Below are 21,515 nucleotides of genomic sequence, written 5' to 3' on the forward strand. Positions count from 1 at the left end.
TCAGATTATTATTTTTTTAAAAGAGCTCTAAAAAGAGGAAAAAGAGCTCTTTTAAAATTGAAACTATGGTTTTATTTAAATTTACTTCCTAGATTTTTAATTGTATTTTTTTTCCCACCTCAGTGCATGAATGCAATATATCATTCTTGGTATGTTTTTCCGGTCATAGACATCTGTCGTTTCCGGGTAAAATATCTGGAAAACAAAAGGGAAAATGTATTTATTAGGTGCTGCTTTTCACAATTATTTTAACTCCCCAAATGACCCTATTTTGATTGTCCTTGCTGTTCTGTATTTATTTAATGAAGGGGAATCTCAGTTGTGCCTCGTGTTGTTTTCCATGTGGACCAATCACTGCATCAGGTCCCTGCCTGACAGCGCCTCCTAGTGGCTCAACGGAGATTCACAGTCAGCCGCTTCAAGAAGGCTTTGTCCCCAGGGCTGGGTGGCAGCTTCACTCCACAAGGCATGAGCCCGTGCAGGCTTTTCTTTCTGTACCAGAGTCACTCTTGTGACTGCCCACGGGTCCCCTGGCCTGAGAAGGGTGTCCCTTTGAAATCATTACACTATACGAACTTGGCTACACAGTTCTGTAAACATGTGGGTATATACATACAACACACACATACCCATGTACTACTTTAAGGAGAAAAAAACACCCATTTTTACTGATTAAAATCTGGACAGTAGATAAAGTATGAAAGAAAAACACTTATAAACCTACCTCCAGACTGTCACTATTAGCATTTTGGTATATTTTCTTCCAGTCTTTTATCTGTATGTCTCTCTCTTTTTTTTTTTTTTTAACATTTATGTATGTGGGTATTTGAAAACCAAATTGCATGTATTATAAGCCTGTTTAAAACACTTGATAGAGCATGATTGTTTTCCATTCCCTTCATTAGTCTATAAGAACATTACTTCTAGTAGATGCATAGGATTCTTTCATATTTTTGAATCACAATTTAACCAGTTCTCCATGGTTGAACATTTCTTCCCCCAATTTTGTCCCTATTATAGTCACTACAATAAACATCCCTGCTTTTTCTGTGCGCCTGATTACTTCTTTTGGATAACCATCTATGAATGGAGGTAGTAGACTGAAAAGTCTGAACACTAAAACTTTTTATGCACCTTGATGTGCTTTTTGAGCTTGAAACCAAAAACCTAATAAGAAACAGATTTCAGAATACGGCACCAAAAATGAATAATTAGGATTGAAGCTCCTAAGATTAAGAGAAGCATATTGGCATTACTTGCTTTTGGTAAATATTTTATAAAATTTGACATAACAACTAAAATCGCATGCCATATGGTAGACCTTGATACTCAAGCACAGCTTTCTATTGGACACTGAAAAAAGCTACGAGAAAAGCAAAGTTTCTTGAACTATAAAATGTACAGTCACTGAGTGCTCCAAGAAATATCTATAGTCTATGAAATTTCAAAGGTCTTTCTAAGTTTCCTTTAATACATTTGCTGTTAAAGTGTGAATGAGAAGAGGATTCCCCATCTAGAATATGACCAGGTTTAAAAGTTCGACCAGGTAAGCAGAGGACAACTGTAACTTCCCCTCTTTAAACAAGAAACTTTTATACTGGTATCTCTCGTGGAAAACCATTATGAATATGTCTTCCTTTAGCAAGGAGATGGGATCATCTCCTTGTTCACCATCTTCTTCTGCATTGCAACCCCAGTGTGTAACATGAAGCTGAGCACAGAGTAGGCAGCTCATATTGATACATGAAGGAGTTTATTAATACATCTAAGTCAATTCAGCATACTGCTGGCTTCGCATTACTGCAACGTAAGATATCACTAATTTCATAATAAACATCAGGATTAAAATAGAATCTGTTGCACGGATCACTTGTTTGGCTCAAAATCAAAATAAATGTGGCCAACACACACACAACTTGAGAAGGTTTAAATCAAATCTTTCAAACATAATGAAATTATCCTAACATATGCAGCCTCATACAGAAAAATGGCATTTGAATTTCTTTCTTTTTTAATCTGGTTACCACTCAACACCCTGCTAATACTTACTAAATCACAATTTAGAAATATGAATTCTGTATGATAAGTACTTCCTGGAAAGGAATAGCATTCAATGTTCTCAACATTTTAGGAGACGGGAAAGTACTTTAATTAAAAATGGCAAAATAAAATAGATCAACAGTGACCATTGCAAGATAAAATGAGCTGAGTTAAAGCAGGTATTAGCACAAATGTATTAAAGATAGGCATTCGTAATTCACCTTAAGGAATTCTTTGTTTTTGTTGTGGGGGTGTTTTTAATTGCACAGGCCTAAATAAGTCAGTAGCCTATCCCCTTGCTGGACCATTCTTAAATAATTTCTTTAAAATAGCTGGACTTACTAAGTAAGCAATTCACAAAGGGGAACTACTGATATACATGGAAACCTTACGGATGGCAAGGGCATTATGCTTAGTGAAAAAGTCAGTCTCAAAAGGTTACCTACTGTATGATTCGATTTCTATAACATTCTCAAAATGACAAAACTATAGAGACGAGAGCAGATTAGGGGGCTGCCAGGGAACAGCGCTGGAGAAGGGGTGTGAAGTAGAGACCAGCCTCTCTGCAGCGCCTGTATCTTGATTCTGGTAGAGGTCACAGAAGTCTGTTTATGGATTGAACTACACTTGTGTGAGTGTACACACACACACACACACGAATGTTCACTTGTGAACAATGAACAAAGTCTGAGTCTAGTTAACATTCATACACCAACGCCAATTTAATTCTGTACTATAGTTATGAGATGTCACCATGAGGGGAACCTGAATGAAGTTTACACAAGAGATACTATTTTCGCAACTTCCTGTGATGCTAAAATTATTTCAAAATCAGAAGTTTAAGAAATAGCTCTACAATTTCTATCACATGTAATTATTTTCTCATTTCCTCTACTTGTCTAATCTGTCTCACAGGTATAAGGGCATCTGCTCTTTGAATTTAATAAGTTCTGAATATTTGCAGAATGAGTTTTATTTGGGAGATCTATTTTAGGAGTAAGAACTCTGACTCACTAGCCATTAAACTTTAAAGTGATACTATTATTTATTTACTTAAAATAAATTTATGATGATTTATAATGATACAATATATAGCGATACAAAGAGACTTGGAATCTTAGGTATAAACAGCAATACAAAAGAGGGAGATGGCACTTCTAAATCAATTATCTACCAGGTAAAGCTGTTCTGACCCTGTTTAACTTTACCTAGCTGCTCCCAACCTGAATTCTTGCCATATGTTCCTTTACGCCTGCTTTTCCATATGTTTGTTTAGTTCTCACATCTCTCACTCCTGAGGCAATGAGGGCATCTGCAGCGGTAAGATACCCCGTTCTGCGAATCCCCTCCCACAGTGAGGTGTCTGTGCCAGCCCTCCTGTCTTCCCAGTCCAAGCTTACCTTGGGTAGACCGATAGACTCCATGGCTCTCAGCCACTGCACGGTGTTATCTGTGTGCCGAAAGTGAAGGCCCGACTTCTGATGGGGCGGAAAAGAGGGGAGCACACAAAAAGGAGGTAAGGAAGTGACCACTGCTTTCATTAACAGGACGTTTCAATTGTATGTCTCCCAGAACAGTGCCATGAACGCTCACACACAGCAACCCGTCAAGGAGATGGGACTTTCTTAGCAACACTCCAGCCATTGGGACGGACCATTCCAGTCCCCAGAACTCACACGCTTGAGGTAATTCTGAACTAGACTCCCAAAGACCATTTACTGTCTAGCACGCCTAAGGATGTTTTATGAGGCATGTGTGCACATGCATGAACACATGTGTGTGCACACACACACACACACACACTCAGTGTCAAGACTGCGGCAACCATGGTTGAGGGCAATAGTAACTTCTGGAAAAAAAGGATTTTTACAAGACTAGATGTCTTTTTTGTGTGTGTGGTTTCTGGTTCTGCCAGATCACAACTGTAATATGATTTCTGTAAAAAAAAAAGATAATAATAAAAGAAAAAACCAAACTGGAAAATATAGAAAAATACAAAGACGAAAGCAAACAAAAAAACAGTCCATGATTCAGAGCTAATTTTAGGATTTATTCCTTCTATAATTTGATTCTAACCTTGGCCTTGTACAATAAGCAAACTTTCAGTGGAAATAGTTTACAAGACCTTTTTCTACCCATATAATAAAAATAGGCTCTGTTTTCCATTCCTACAGTTCTAATCAGCCAGCCATTATTTTCTACACAGTCTACAAATAAAATATTCTTGTGGTCATCTTATGAAGTTTTATCAGGTATATACTGCTGACAGCTTTAAAATTATCTTATATATTTCATTAGTCAAGTGTAGACCATAACGTTATATTTCTTATTTTTCACTTTGAATAAAATGAAAACTACCGCAAGTTTCGCCGTAATTAACACCCAATGGTGTACTATCACATTCACAAAGTCTAGCTCTTCCCATCGTCTGTGCGCTTCTACAAACTAATGGTTGATTTAACAAAAACTATTTTTCTTACTGTTAGAAATTATAAAGCATAAGAAAATTAAAATTTGACAAATATTTATACATTTTTGATAGTGGCCATTATTCACTGAGATTGGACCGTGTATGTCAAGCACTTGACATAAATTATCTCTAATTTTCCAAATACTCTGCAAAGTAGTTATTATTTCCATTTTTTTTGAGACATGAGGAAACCTAGGCAACAAAGATGAGGTGATTTGCCTAAAGTCAAACATCTGTTGAGGGGCTGAGCTGGGATTCAAGACTAAATCTCTGTGGATCTGAATACCTTCCCCATGCCATCACCCCCCCAGGCCAGAGCACAGGACCTGATGACCAGGGGATTACTCTTCAGAGGAAAGAGACTAGCTAATCACTGTGAAATAACTAGAGGGAGGGGAGAGGATCTGAAGGGCATGCAGAGAAGAGAGGAAAAGGGGGGAAGAGAGAGAGGGGGACGGGCATGCGAAGAGAAGAAATGCATAGAGAGAGAGTTCACAGCCAGGCGGTAGTGTCTGAGGCTAACTCAGCATCAGCAACGTTTGCTGAACACAAACGGTTCTCAGACACGGCCACTCTGTGAACGTGGAGGGCCAAAATGGAGACAGTCCTCAATCATGTCAGGGCTGAGGACCCTCAACACCATAAAGTGACTAACACAGTCCTCTTCTAAATAAGACGGGCGACTTATTTCTTGACTATGGCAATCTGGTCCCTAGTGAACATTCTCACCTTCTAAAAATTACCAAGACACCAAATTGATCCTACTTGCTGATAACACCATTAGTATTGGGCTTCCCTGGTGGCTCAGCTGGTAAAGAATCTGCCTGCAATGCGGGAGATACCAGTTCGATTCTTAGGTCGGGAAGATCTGCTGGAGAAGGGATGGGCTACCCACTCCAGTATTCTTGGGCTTCCCTGGTGGCTCAGCTGGTAAAGAATCCACCTGCAATGCGGGAGACCTGGGTTTGATTCCTGGATTGGGAAGATCCACTGGAGAAGGGATGGGCTACCCACTCCAGTATTTTGGCCTGGAGAATTCCATGGACTGTATAGTCCATGGGGTCGCAAAGAGTCAGACACGACTGAGCAACTTTCACGTTTTAGACTTCCCTGGTGGTTCAGGTGGTAAAGAGTCTACTTGCAATGTGGGAGACTGGAGTTCAATCCCTGGGTCGGGAAGATCCCCTGGAGGAGGGCATGGCAACCCACTCCAGTATTCTTGCCTGGAGAATCCCATGGACAGAGGAGCCTAGCAGGCTACAGTCCATGGGGTCGCAAAGAGTCAGACATGACTGAGTGACTTCACTTTCACTTTCCTGATAACACCCCAAAGATAACTGGTTCTTGCTTCCTCAATCCTTATTAGAATCACTCAGTACAAGTTCAAATCTCTACTAAGCTCCTATTTCCTCTTTCTTACAGCTCCATGGGTATGCCTCTTTTTCTTGGCCTTTTTTCTGAGTTTAAATAAATATAGTTTTGTTTGACCCTAGGTTGGTTTCTGAGAATCTTTGGTTGATAGCCTTGAACAATCCAAATTATGCAATAAAAACATCCCATCCATTTAGTGGTCTCGTTAGTTAGGTAACCTCAGGAAAGTTCCAAGTTTCTTTGAACCTCGGTTCCTCAGCCACAAAATGGGAATGGTATGTTTCTTTGGGTTGAGGAATTTCATGAGACTATACATGGAACACTCAGTTGCAAAGTACACCTAAGAATGCAATAAATGTTGGTTATGGTAATTATTATGCTATGAGACTGGGCTTGAAACTTTGTTCACCTTTAAGGTCAAAAAAAGTTCAGCGCTTCATGTAAGAGGCACTGAAGGAAAGGGTGGTTATCTTGGTCATATTTCTATACTAAATGACATGCCAGGTTTCAAATCCTTCATCCACTTTAAACACCTGAGGAATGCTGACTTCAGAACCCTGTGCTCCATGTCTGTATACTTTAGAAGTAAGCTTCTGTAACTTAAATCTGTCGATTTACTGTCGATTTACTGTAGATTTACTTCAGTTAGAACAGAAAAGGTCTTCTAAAGAGGCTCAAAATAAACTTAGCCCATTATAAACATTTATAGTTTGTCTTTTCACCAGTCCCATACTAACATTAATATGTTAGACTAGGTGCTACATCTATAGTCATATTTAGTCAAGGGTTGGTATGGTCCGTCTACCTAATTTCTTTCAGGTATTAGACTAGAAAGGACATGCTGATTTTCTACTGCTGAGCTACTATAGCACCAGCAAACAAGATTACTGCAGTTTAAATTGAATAGATGAGGTATTATGTGAGCCTTCTGTGGATGGTAACTTCTTATATATTAGAATGAAGGCAATTTAGAACTATGAGGTAGTTTGAAACCAGTAATTATTCTCATTTGCTCATTTTATACAGGAAGAAACTGAGGGCCCAAGTATTTAAGACATTCGAGTTGACCTAACTTGTTGAGCTCAGGGTCAAGATCAGGTTGCAGAATTCCCTGACTCCTAGTCCAGATATTCTGGTCAATTTACTGCTTATGGAGCCTCAGAACAAACAAACACCGTCTGTAACAGTTACAGGGTGCTCACCTCTATCAGGCGGGCACTGGGCTGAGTGCCTGGCATAGATGATCACATTTGTTCCTCCCAATTTCTCGACAAGGTTGATGCTGTTAGTATTTTCCCACCTTCATCTCAGGAAACTGAAGCTCACCGAGTCAAAGTCAGTGGTGAAGCCAGATTCTGAAGTGTTCTGGTTCTGCAGCTCATACTCCTGACCACTGTGTATGCTTTCCCTGTCTAAGGCCCACCTAAATGTTCAATGAGCATTTGTTATAAATCTACAGCTGTCAATGCACTGTCCAGAAGGATACTGCTGTGAGGCTTATTAGACTGAACTCTCTCCAAGGAATGCCCCCTTCTTCCACTCCTCTTTCTCTTGGTCATCCTAGGTGGCTTGGGAACCTTCAGCTGTTAAGCCCCACCATGGAAACCTTTCTGGCATCTGTGTTAGTCCAACCCCCTTTAGAACTGACCACACTCTGCTTAGTTACCGCCCACCATCCACCTAGCTGTCTTCTCTTTGGTCTCTCTGCCCATTTCCAGTCCTTCTCCAGGACTCACCCTTTATTTCCCCTCTCGAATCCTCTTACTTCTTGCCTCTGCGGGCAACGGTCATCGGTCACCTGCACTGAGGAATCCTCTCATCGCACCCTGCCTTTGAGTCCCTCTTCCCTCCACACAGCAGCAGAGCAGTCTTTGTGAAGCACAGACTGTCCCACGGTGCCCCGGTCAACACTGAAACAGCTCCCCCTGTACTTACGATGAAGACGCCCCGTACGAGGTCCTCCAGGTGGGGCTGAGAGCTCTCTCTGCTTCTCTCCTGGCCTTATTTCTCGCCTCTGTCCCTCACCTAGCCTTCCAGCCACTCAGCCTGGCCAAGTGCCTTTCGTCCTTGAGCCCCTCTTGTCTGGACCACCCTCCCCACTCCCTACCCTTAGCTCTCATGGATGAGTTTCCTCTCCTTCTTCCAGCCTCTGCGTAAGAACATTTTCTCAGCAAAGAGCATGGCTGTCTGTCAACAACTCTGGCTTTAATCTCTTCCTTCATACACTGATCACAATTCATGACGGTCTCTTTTCCTCACAGACTGTCTCTCCAACTGTGAGCAGCATGAAAACCATGTCTGCTTGGCTCTGCACTGTCTTTGGTGCCCAGATCAGTGGCTGGTACCTGGTAGGTATGGATGAGGATTGCATGGATAAATGAATATCCATGCCCTACCCTTTATGTATTTCTATCTTTGTACAGCTTTATCTTCTTTCCATATAACTTTGTTAAATCCTATTATATTAATGTATCTGCCTATTAGAGCAGTGATTCTCAAACCTTAGCAGTATGTAACAAAAGAATCACCTGAGGTGATGATTAAGAATGGAGCTTCCTGGGGCTCTGGCTAGGATTCTAGGGGAGGACCCAAAAGTTCACACTTCTATACACACCCATCGTGGGGGACCACAGGAAGTCTGAGCATCACACTTAGAGGAGGAGTTTCAGCAAGTATTGAATAAAGGACCGAATAAAGCATAGAAGACAAGAAATGGAGCCCTTTGGCTTACTAGAAAGTACTAGTTGGGACTTCCCTAGCATGCCAGTGGTTAAGACTTGGCCTTCCAATGCAGGGGGTGAGGTTTCAACCCCTGGCTGGGGAGGTAAGATCCCACATACCTCATGGCCAAAAAACCAAGACATAAAACAGAAGCAGTATTTTAACAAATTCAATAAAAGACTTTAAAAATGGCCCACATTAAAAAAAAATAAAAAATCTCTAAAAAATTAAAAAATTCTCATTCATTCCTTTACCCAACAGCTATTTGGGCCGGAACCTGAACTAGTCACTGAGGACACGGTGGAAGAGACACACACAGCTCCTGCCTTCAGGACAAAATAGTTACTACAGCACAGTGTGGTGTGTCGATGTGTGCATGGCATGACCACGCAACGCAGCCCTGGAGTGGGAGGCGGAGATGGTCAGGGAAAGGACACTCTTCACTGGAAGGTTTAACTCAATACCTAGCATGACTTCCTAACCCGAAACTAACGAGGGGCCAAGGCTGTAGACCACGAGCTGGCGACAGCAAGGACAGGGCTGCATGGAAGCGCCCGCTGCTTTGCTCAAAGCCGTGAGCGCCCCAGCCGAGGCCCTGGGATTTGGGGCAGAGCTTTTGCTCGGGGACACCCGGCCCAACAGGTGGGTCATATTTTATGGTCACAGCCCAGCAGACCCTGCAGAGCGTTCAGACTCGCTGAACTCATGGTTTCCAGATGGCCCATCAAGAGACAGGCTTAGGTTAGCGAGTGTTCCCCTATGTTTCAGCATCTTTGCCGCCGTCCCGTGATTTAGGGCTCCTTGAAGAGGACCATGTGACAAGCTTTAGATCTGAAAAACACATGAAGAGGAAGCTGTCTCCTGCCCACTAATATTTGTCTCCTTTCATTTTTGCAGAAGAAACAAAATAGCCTTAAAATAAAAATTTACGATGACACAGCAAATCACAAACAATTCCCATTCAAGGACACATTCAGGGATTTAATACAAGGAGAAAAAGAGAAAAGCCTCTTTTCTCCAGTGAATTAACAGAGGGGTAGTTTCCCTTTGTCCCATGATTCTCCCACGTCACAGCTGGCATCAACTCCCCTCCATCTGCCACCTCCCATCTTTCCACGCCTCTCCTAACATCCTTTCTTCCGTGCATCCCACTTGGGGCCTGATGGGATGGGGGACAGTAACACAGACCACTTCTGTCACGATGGTTTGCTCAGGGATGTCAGCACGTGTCCAGGTGCCCCAGGACTTTTATTTTGCAACAAGAGATTGGAAATATTTTCCATGTCCCCTTCCCAAAGAGAAGTTGCTATGGATTCAAATAATAGGACCTCTGATGCCAGGAGGCAATGGTAACTGTTTAAGTTGCCATGAGGGGTCCAGAGCTGAACTGGCAAGAGACACCTGTATTCAAAGCATATAATATGCCAGGAGGGGAATTAGCCCACCTGCAGCTCTGAGGCTCGCTTTCAGTAAAGGTCTGTCTTTCTGGCCTTACTCTCTCAATCCACACATCAAAACAAAACACCCACAATCCCTTTCCAGGGAAGGTTGGAGCCCATGACACTTTATCATCAAATCTACATGGCCATTATAATAGGTCTAGGTCTTGATAACAATCACAGAAGCAATGAAAATAAAAGAAAGATCATGTTCTAAAATGTGGACAAATGTTAATTTATTTTGTGACACAGGGGATACAAATAACTTTTTTCTGAACTTTGAAAATAGTCCTTAAAATTAAAAAAAAAAAAAACTTTAATTGTGGCTGGCTAAATCATTTGTTTTGCTTAAGTCTTCCAAAAGGCTGGAAACTCACTCTAGGGAGAAACACCTAGAATTAATAAACACATGACTTAATAAACTTATTTTAACATATGCAAACATATTTTTTCATAACATTATTCAAGGCAAAGACTTTTGCTCCATTCCCTTTTAGATTAGATGATGAAAAGAGACTTGTCAAAAAAGATGTCAATTCATCTTGTCTGTTAACCTAAATCATTACTCAGACATTTGCTCTGAATTCAATATACATATTTTAAAGATAAATTTTGTCTCAATAACAACTGAAGGGTAATGTGACTCATGCATTAAATGGAAAATTATTCGATTTTCAATTATACTTAATGTTATCCTTGAAATTTTAAGAGAAATAACTTTTTAAAAAACACTTGAAAATCTGAAGATAACAAATACTGATATAACAAAACCAAACAGGATATTGAGAAAACAAAACAAAACAAAAATCAAGTTTCAAAGAAGCTTTAGAAACCCTGACCCAAAGTGGAGAAGAGATCTCACATTCTAGAAGAGAACAGCACACATTTAAAAATTGCTTTTTGAAGACACGTATAATCAAGGTATCTTTTAGGTTGGTGCTTACTTTTTCCTTCTTTACTTTTTAATGGAAGTTTTCAAACATGAAAAGTAGACAGAATAGTATTACGAACTCATTTGCACCCATCATCTAATCTCAACAATTACAAACTCACGGCTGGTCTTGAATCATGTTAACCCTCTTCCCAATTATTTTGAAGCAAATCATAGATGTATCACCTTACCTGAAAATACTTAAACATTATATACATAAAATACACACATTGAAAAGAAATAATACAGTGTTTATATTGATTGGTTGTTTATTTTGATTGTATTTATTTATTTTGATTAGGATCAGTGTTTATATTGGTTTGGTTTTCCTCCCTATATTCCTTCTCAAATTAGCTATGAAAGAATTCATAAAACTAGCTGCATACAAACAGGTTGGTCTCATTTTGTTTTAAACATCAAATGGAAAGGCGTTTCTGACTCATCAATATTAGCACTTTTTTTCTTTTTTAATCACCTTGGCTCTAACTCTTTGGGGCTACAAGTTCAAGTCTCTGCTGGGTACTTTACTTCTTGATGAGAATAAGGGGAATAATAAACCGTGTTGGTGGTGAAGAGAGGAGGGGTAGAGGGCCCTCACTTTTATATTTACTGGTACTAATGACATGACCTCCATGAAGGAATAATGGGGGTTGGGAGTTGGAAGCCCCACAAATCAGAGGTCTCTCAGCCTCAGCCCAGAAACAGAAAAGGGCTTTGCTTCCAAAACTGCTGCAGCCTCAGGAATGATTATTAACAGGCTTCAAAGACCAAGGACATTCCCCTTCCCCATACCCCTACTTCTCACAAAATCCTGATAGAAACACTAAAGAAAGGGAAGGAAGGCAAAGACTCAACTTTCACTTTGAGCCAGAGGCCCAAACCAATGAGATCTCAGTTACCTTATAGCGTGTTTGTTCCACATCATAGATCTTTTTCTCCGATACCATTTTGGGGGCAAAGAATTTGGCTAACTTTGCAAGGTAAACTCCGTTCCGGAGTCCTTCTTCCAGTTCAGTGGTTGGTGGCAATTCTTCAACTAAGCACACTTCCATCCACCTAGAGGGATTAAGAGAGAGCAAAAAATAAAACCCTTAAAGTGAATCCAGTTTGGTATCTTTCTATAAATGAAGAGATGTGGTGTCTTACTATCAGTGGCAGGGGCATTAACAAAGGCGGCAGGACCTGAAACATCTTTATCGTCATAAACAGGAAGAGAGAAGCTTCTGGATGGAACAAGGATTCAGAACACAAGAGGAACAAGGGGTTGACAAGCCCAGAGGCACAAAACTCACTATGCGCCAGAGTTTGTTGACTTCACCTTTATGAGTCTCTGCCAAGTCTCTTAAAGAAGAAAGAGGCCAATCTGTGCTTGTATGGGTGGAGTGAGTCTTGCTGACACTACAGAAAAAGCAATTCCAAGTTTATGAGCCTCAGTGGAGGACATTTTGTAGGGGTTATGCCGTGGGGAGAGCGTAGTCCAAGGTGCGGTAAAATCTGCAGTCGCTCAGTCTGGAAATGACTACCAGGAGAGGCAGGAAGGCATAGGACAGGGACATCGAAATCCAGAAAGCAGACACAGTCTTCCTACACATTCCTTTTTCCAGTGCCAGGAGCTTACTACAGCACGCTTACCTTTTGGGGAAGCTATTCTCTGGGTACTGAGAAAGTTGTTGAGCAAAAGATCAGATTCAATCTTAGGACACTCTGCCAGTATCATAGAAAAGAGAGCACCAAGGTCATTACTGGCTCAAAGACACACAGTGGGAGGAGGGCCAGGCCAGTTCACATTTCACGCTGGGGTGCAGAGTCTGCCAGAGCTCACAGGATACTGTGCTTCCTCCCCGTGCTTGAGGAACTCTTCCCTACTTTAAGACCCAAGAACCGGGGGTGAAAGCCCTCACCTCTCTGCCACTAACCCACCACCACATCAGCAACTCTGAGTGTGAGCCCCACACCTATACAGCGAGGCCCCTCAGAAGACCAGTAACACAGCAGCGCTGACTCCATCACACTTGGCAGGGAGGAGAGGGCTGCTCTGCACTATTAACAATGGATTCGGATCCAGGTAGTGAACACTGTAAAACGTCTCAAGTGCCTGTAGCTCTGGCCAACACTTTAGAAGCTCAAAGAGTCCCTAATAAGCAAGGAGTATTTACTGACCACTTGTTTAGGCAATGTGAGATATGGAGTTAGAGACGGAAATGGCAACCCATTCCAGTATCCTTGCCTGGGAAATTCCTCGGACAGAGGAGCCTGGTGGGCTATAGTCCATGGCGTCGCAAAGAGTCGGACACGACTGAGAGACTGAACAGAACTGAGAAAAGCTATGATAAACATGGATAGCATATTCAAAAGCAGAGACGTGACTTTGCCAACAAAGTCCATCTAGTCAAGGCTATGGTTTTCCCAGTGGTCATGTGTGGATGTGAGAGTTGGACTATAAAGAAAGCTGAGCACCAAAGAATTGATGCTTTTGAACTGTGGTGTTGGAGAAGACTCTTGAGAGTCCCTTGGACTGCAAGGAGATCCAAGCAGTCAATCTTAAAAGAAATCAGTCCTGAATATTCATTGGAAGGATTCAGCTTCAGCTCCAATACTTTGGCCACCTGATGTGAAGAATTGACTCATTGGAAAAGACCCTAATGCTGGGCAAGATTGAAGGCAGGCGAAGGAGGTGACAGAGGATGAGATGGTTGGATAGCATCACCGACTGGATGGACACGAGTTTGCTTAAGCTCCGGGAGTTGGTGATGGACAGGGAGGCCTGGGGTGCTGCAGTCCATGGGGTTGCAAAGAGTCAGACACAACTGAGAGACTGAACCGAACCGATGAGAAAAAAACATAAATATAAGCCCTGCCTTCAAAAAGCATTAAACAAAACTGAGAAGGCAACACAAGTGTAAGGAAAAATCAGAGAGCCATGTAAGACAGGCTATGATGCCCATTACAACTATTAGTGCCTAACAAGAAAAAATTTGGGAATAATGTGGGGGCAGGGGGCACTGGGCTCTCAGTGGAGTAGCAGGGAAAAAATGACAAGGTGGTGGGATCTGGATTCAGCTGGAAAGGGAGGATTTGGAAAGGCAAGGCAGGGGGACACTGGGAGCTGAGGGGCAGGACATACTAGAATCACGAAGGAAACGTGGTTGATGCATGGGACAAACCCAGAGAAGACCCAGGGTCCTTAGGGTTCATGGGGAGAAAGGAATCAAGCTGAGCATACACAGTGAAATCAGGGGCTGGTGTAAGAGAAGCGATGACATTTGCTGCTACAGGAAGCAGGAAGCTCTTGGCAGACTCACAGCAGAGGAGGGACAGGCTGACAGTGGTATTTAGAGAAAATTCAATCTTGTAAAATGGAGGCCCCAAAGACAAAGCACTCACTTTTCCCACTGCAAGGAGCTGAGGGACTGGATGAGACAGGAAGAAACGGGAAGGGTGGAAAGCAAGAGGCATTTCAAGGAAATGGTAACAAGATGTGACAGCTTAGAAAGAGGGGAGTGGGTCAAAGGAAAGGGAATATTCCCAGGCAGGGAGAGGGGCTCTATGTGGAGGGAGCTCTCTGTACCAGGACTCAGCCCCACATCCACTGCGGCCCCAGGCATGTCCCCTGACCTCCCTGGGCCTCAGTGTTCTCCTCTGTTGAAGGGGCAGATGAGAAGGACAGGATGTTAAGGCCTTCTGCCACTTTAACATCCTAGGGGGACTGGGAAAACTTGGAAGAACAAGGAACTTTCAATAGTAACATGAGATGCGAAATTTACTTTCATATAACAAACACAAGGTGAATAAGGATTATTTGGTTATATGGGCCTTGCTGTAAATGAATGTAAGAGTATCATAGGCTTGATGAATTTTTAAAACTGTAAGAAATCAATAATAATGTTGTCTTTTTGATTAAAAAAATATGTGGGCAATTTAAAAGCCACTGCACTAGACCAAATTTCTAATCTAAGTAAACTACAAATTACAGCATCATGCTCTTTCACATTAAAACAAACTTGTTTTCAAATAATTATCTTGAAAAAATTTACAAAATTGGTTTTCTGCACAGCAATATATAATTGCTGTATAATAATTCCATAACTGAGGGGTAGATTGTGAAGGGTCAGGGAGAGGTAAATTGACAATTTATAGCAGGAGAGGGAGGTGATAAATCAACATTTGAGACCAAGAAGTAGAAAGCTAAAATAAAAACAACTTTGATGTATTTTAGAATTGGGTTTACTTTTTAAAAAAGATAATCACATTAATTTTTGTCTGTGTTAGAATATATGTGCAGATGGCTGAAAAAAACAAATTATTCCAAAAACTTAGGTTAACTATACCCTATTTAAAGAGCTATTGCTAATGCTTACCACACCATGAAGTGCTCAAAGGCAAAAACCATCTCTTCTTTTTGTGATCCCACTATACTGAAAATGTGTTTATCAGTTCAGTTCAGTTCAGTCGCTCAGTTGTGTCCAACTCTTTGCGACCCCATGAACCACAGCACACCAGACCTCCCTGTCGATGGACCAACTCTTGGAGTTCACCCAAACTCATGCCCATTGTGTCGGTGATGCCATCCAACCATCTCATCCTCTGTCATCCCCTTCTCCTGCCCTCAATCTTTCCCAGCATCAGGATCTTTTCAAATGAGTCAGCTCTTTGAATCAGGTAGCCAAAGTATTGGAGTTTCAGCTTCAACATCAGTCCTTCCAGTGAACTCATGACTGATCTCCTTTAGGATGGAATGGTTGGATCTCCTTGCCATCCAAGGGACTCTCAAGTCTTCTCCAACACCACAGTTCAAAAGCATCAATTCTTCAGCGCTCAGCTTTCTTTATAGTCCAACTCTCACATCAGTACATGACCACTGGAAAAACCATAGCCTTGACTAGATGGACCTTTGTTGACAAAGTAATGTCTCTGCTTTTTAATATGCTGTCTAGGTTGGTCATAACTTTCCTTCCAAGGAGTAAGCATCTTTTAATTTCATGGCTGCAGTCACCATCTGCAGTGATTTTGGAGCCCAAAAAAATAAAGTCTGACACTGTTTCCACTGTTTCCCCATCTATTTCCCATGAAGTGATGGGACCAGATGCCATGATCTTCTTTTTCTGAATGTTGAGCTTTAAGCCAACTTTTTCACTCTCCTCTTTCTCTTTCATCAAGAGGCTCTTTAGTTCTTCACTTTCTGCCATAAGGGTGGTGTCATCTGTATATCTGAGGTTATTGATATTTCCCCCAGCAATCTTGATTCCAGCTTGTGCTTCCTCCAGCCCAGCGTTTCTCATGATGTATTCTGCATGTAAGTTAAATAAGCAGGGTGACAATATACAGCCTTGACGTACTCCTTTTCCTATTTGGAATCAGTCTGTTGTTCCATGTCCAGTTCTAACTGTTGCTTCCTGACGTGCATACAGGTTTCTCAAGAGGCAGGTCAGGTGATCTGGTATTCCCATCTCTTTCAGAATTTCCCAGTTTATTGTGATCCACACAGTCAAATGAGTTTATAGATAGTGTGTATTCAATAGAATGTTATAAAGTAAAAGATTCTGACTCCTTAAGAGTTTTCCAAGCATCACAGTTACAGCATAAAATCTTTTAGGACATTGCCAATGACTTGTAAACGTAGCATTTTGTGTAACATCAGGTAATATTTCACCACCTTGAAAGTCAGAAGAAGATGGTATTACCATCAATGGTAACTAGTGTTTATTAAGCACTATTTTATTCTAGAGGGCTTTCCACGTGGCGCTAGTGGTTAAGAACCTGCCCGCGAATGCAGGTTAGACATAAGAGACACCGGTTCGCTTCCTGGGTCAGGAAGATCCCCTGGAGAAGGGCATGGCAACCCACTCCAGTATTCTTGCCTAGAGAACCCCATGGACAGAGGAGCCTGGTGGGCTACAGTCCATGGGGTCATACAGAGTCAGGCATGACAGAAGCAACTTAGCACATTTTATTCTAGAATCTGAATTTAATACTATATGTGGATTAGCATTTAATCCTTGCACCTATCCCATAAGGAAAGGTGCTATGGATAACCATTTGCAGATGTTAATCTGAAGCAAAATTAAAAGAATGCTTGCTCCTTGGAAGAAAAGCTGTGACAAACCTAGACAGCATATTGAAAAGCAGAGACATCATGCTGACATCACCTAGACATGCTGTCTAGGTTTACTGACAAAGATTTGTATAGCCAAAGCTATGGTTTTTCCAGTAGTCATGTATGCCTGTGAGAGTTGGACCATAAAGTAGGTTGAGTGCCTAAGAACTGATGCCTTCAAACTGGGGTGCTGGAGAAGACTCTTGAGAATCCCTTGGACAGCAAGATCAAATCAGCGAATGCTAAAGGAAATAAACTCTAAATATTCAGTGGAAGGACTGATGCTGAAGCTGAAGCTCCAATACTTTGGCCACCTGATGAAGAGCCGACACATTGGAAAAGACCCTGATGCTGGGAAAGATTGAGGGCAGGAGAAGAGGGTGGCAGAGGATGAGATGTTTGGATGACATCATCAACTCAATGCATGTGAGTCTGAGCAAACTCTGGGAGATAGTGAGGACAGGGAAGCCTGGTGTGCTGCAATGGGGTCACAAAGATTTGGACATGACTTAGCAACTGAACAACAACAGAGAGAAGAGCACTTGGAGTACAGACACCAAATGGTTCACCGCAGGGCTAGGAGACAGCTGGGGTGGCTGCTGGCCAGGGCGGTCACTTCCCAGCCCCGTACTATCTGTGTGGGGCCAAGTAGCCGGGTCATGAGCACAGAATGAGACAGGAAATGCCGTGCATCCCATGGAGAGCGGCCTCAGGAAAGCCCCGCATGGGTGAGCTTCCCCTCCCCCATCTGCTGAAAGTGAAGTCGCTCAGTCGTGTCCGACTGTTTGTAACCCCATGGTCTGTAGTCTACCAGGCTCCTCTGTCCATGGGATTTTCCAGGCAAGAGTACCGGAGTGGGTTGCCATTTCCTTCTCCAGGGGATCTTCCCAACTCAGGGATCGAACTCTGGTCTCCTGCATTGCAGGCAGATGCTTTACCACCTGAGCCACCAGGGACGCCCAAGACACACAGATGTAACACAGTGAAAATCGCGTCCGACTCTTTGTGACCCTGCATTCTCTAGGCCAGAACACTGGAGTGGGTAGCCTTTCCCTTCTCCAAGGAATCTTCCCAACCCAGGAACTGAACCAGGGTTTCTTGGATTATAGGCGGATTCTTTACCAGTTGAGCCACCAGGGAAACACGGCCCTGCCCCCACCCCCCTACCTCCATCTGCAAGCAGGATGCTAAAGCCCATGGCCACCTTGAAAGAAAAGATGTAGAACACCCTGGGTCCCTGAGTAACCTCTGTCGGTTACAAGAGGAACCTTCTGCATCCGCTCATCCTCGCCTTATGCTACTGAATCTTACATGAAAAGGAATTAAACTTCTACTGTCAACCTCAACCGCAGTGACTTACCGGTTACATAAGCTAGTGTTACCCAGCCAAACCAATAAAATTCAGTAAGTGTGATTTTTATGGTCTGTTGGGGTCAAACTTCCTGTCATAATCACAGTACAGAAAATGACGGGCCTGATGTTCAGGAAGTCTGGCTTTCCAATCACTAGCTGGTGTCCTGGAACAGGTTAGAGTTTTAACTGTAAGCTGAGTTTTAATCTGAGAGTCTAAAATTATAAATGGAATTCTGTATGACACTAATTATGCAATATGCTTTTTTGTGTGTTTAATAGCAGCTTTATACTGAGAGAATTCACACATCATACACTCTTTGAAGCTGTACAATGCAGTGATTTTCAGCAAACAGTTTCATCACTCCAAAAAGAAGCCGTATAACTCATTAACAGTATTCCCCATTTACTCCCAAATTTCCAACCTATTAACCTACTCTCTGCTTAGAGATCTGTTTATTTTGGATATTTCATTTAAATGGAACCATACAACACACGGCCATCTGTGACTAGCTTCTTTTGCATGCTTTCAAGGTTCATCTATTGTGTAGGATATAATTAGCGCTGCATTCATTTCCAATGCTGAATAATATTCTACTGTATAGATATATATCATATGTATCAGTTTATGGACATCTGGGTTTTTTTCCGCTTTTTGGCTATGAATAATGCTGCTGTAAACATTAGTGCTTAGGTTTTTGCACGGACATATTTTCTCCTTTCTCTGGGTATATATGTAGGAGAAGAATTGCTGGGTCTATGTTTGATCTTTTTTGGAACTTCCAGACTGTTTTCCCAAAGCAGCTGCAACATTTTACATCCCCAGCAGCACTAAGTGAGGATTCTAACTTCCCCACCTCCTTGCCACCACTCAACTGTCTTTTCGAGTATAGCCATCCTAGGTAGATTCAAAGTGGCATCTCAATATGGTTTTGATTTTCATCTCTCTGATGGCTAATGATATTGAGTGGGCTTCCCAGGTGGCACTAGTGGTAAAGAATCCGCCCACCAATGCAGGAGATATAAGAGACACGGGTTTGATTCCGGGGTCGGGAAGATTCCCTGGAGGAGGAAATTGCACCCCACTTCAGTAATCTTGCCTGGAGAATCCCATGGACAGAGGAGCCTGGCGTACTACAGTCCGTGGGGTCACAAAGAGTCGGACACGACTGAGCATCTGAGTATGATGATATTGAACATCTTTTTTATTTTCTTCTTTTTGATACAATTATGAATAGGATAGTTTATTTCTCTTTCTAATGGTTAATTATTGGTGCATAGAAATGTAACTGATTTCTGTGATTAATTTTCTATCCCTCAACTTTAATGAATTCATTTTTAAGTTCCAATAGTTTTTTTGGTTTTAAGGGTTTTCTGTGCATAATATCATGTCATCTGCAAATAGTGACAGTTTCAGTTCCTTTCCAACTTAATTTCCTTTCCTTCTTTTTCTTCTCTGACTGCTGTGCCTAGGACTTCCAATATTATGTTGAAAAAAAGTGGGAAGAGTAGTCATCCTTGTCTTGTTCTGAGCATCTTTTTATTATTGCCTCTTTACACATCTTAGAGACATGTCTTTTCAAATCTGCTGCCCATGTTTTAGCTTTTTTTTTTTTTTAAGAAATTGAGTTATAAGAGCTCTTTATATATTTGTTATACCAATTCCTTATCAGGCACACAACATGAAAATATTTCTTCATTCTATGGGTTGTCTTTTTGCTTTCTTGATGGTGTCTTTTGAAGCGAGTTGCTTGTACTTTGAGGTCATATTTAAGAAACCATTGTTTAACTGAAGGTCACAAATATTCACCTATGTTTTCTTCTAAGAGGTTCATAGTTTTAATGCTTACATTTAAATCTTTTATCCATTTTGAGTTATTTTTTGTATGTGGTGAGTGGTAAGAGTCCAGATTCATTCTTTTGAAGGTGGATATCCAGTTATCTCAGCACCATGTGTTGAAAAGACTCTGTGCCTGAATGCTAAGTTGTTTCAGTCGTGTCTGACTCTCTGTGACTCTTCGGGCTGTAGCCCACCAGGCCCCTCTGTCCATGGGATTCTCTAGGCAAGTATACTAGAGTGGGTTGCCATGCCCTTCTCCAGGGGATCTTCCCAGCCCAGGGATCGAACTCAATTAACTTTCCTTCGTATACTTGTTGAAAGTCAACTGACTGTAACTGTGAAAAATTACATCTAAACTCTCAATTAAACTCAATGGTTTATACATCTAAGATTTACACGAAGTTGAAATGAAAGTCACTCAGTCGTGTCCAACTCTTTGCAACCCCATGGACTGTAGCCTGCCAGTCTCCTCTGTCCATGGAGTTCTCCAGGTCAGAATACTGGAGTGGGTAGCCGCTCTCTTCTCCAGGGGATCTTCCCAACCCAGGGATCGAACCCAGGTCTCCCGCATTGCAGGCAGAGTCTTTACCAGCTGAGCTATGAGGGAAGCCCATGATTTACATACAGACAATATGGATGTACACATGAAACAAACCTAGAAAGACTTCATATGTTATCGAAAGACTGTCTTCAAATTTGACCTAAAAATCCACAGAAATGAAAACCAGAACAGGCCAGCATCTCCTGCTGCCCTTGCGCTCGCTGCTCCTCCCCTGCTCCTTCTACGGGTTGCTCCTCATGAAGACCATACAGAGCGGAGCACCGAAGAACTGATGCTTTTGAACGGTGGTGCTGGAGAAGACCCGTGAGAGTCCCTTGGACTGCAAGGAGGTCAAACCTGTCAATCCTAAAGGAAATCAGCCCTGAATATTCATTGGAAGGACTGATACTGAAGCTGAAGCTCCAATACTTTGACCACATGATGTGAAGAGTTGACTCGCTGGAAAAGACTCTGATGCTGGGAAAGACTTAAGGCAAAAGGAGAAGAGGGTGTCAGAGCATGAGATGGTTGGATGGCATCACTGACTCAGTGGACATGAACTTGGGCAAACTCTGGGAGATGGTGAGGGACAGAGAAGCTTGGCGTGCTACAGTCCATGGGGCTGTGAAGAGTCAGACACGACTTGGTGAGTGAACAACAACAATAATCAAACCTCCACACCAGTAGGTGAACGTCTCATCCTCAACCAAAAGTGAAG

The 21,515-nt window shown here is 42.1% G+C and overlaps 1 protein-coding gene across 2 annotated transcripts in view; it reads right to left on the reverse strand.

The window, feature by feature from the left end:
• The window catches only part of IQGAP2 (IQ motif containing GTPase activating protein 2), a 307,112-nt gene that overhangs the window by 134,560 nt on the left and 151,037 nt on the right, over nt 1-21,515 (reverse strand). For both annotated transcript variants that reach the window (XM_068966679.1, XM_068966681.1), the window contains exons 3-5: nt 11,872-12,028; nt 3,441-3,518; nt 119-195 (exon numbers count right to left, since the gene is read on the reverse strand). In XM_068966679.1, coding sequence (XP_068822780.1) covers nt 119-195; nt 3,441-3,518; nt 11,872-12,028 — 312 coding nt within the window. The remainder of the gene's footprint in view (nt 1-118; nt 196-3,440; nt 3,519-11,871; nt 12,029-21,515) is intronic.

This window comes from Capricornis sumatraensis, chromosome 2 (assembly GCF_032405125.1).
Source record: "Capricornis sumatraensis isolate serow.1 chromosome 2, serow.2, whole genome shotgun sequence".
In the NCBI taxonomy this organism is placed as follows: Eukaryota; Metazoa; Chordata; class Mammalia; order Artiodactyla; family Bovidae; genus Capricornis; species Capricornis sumatraensis.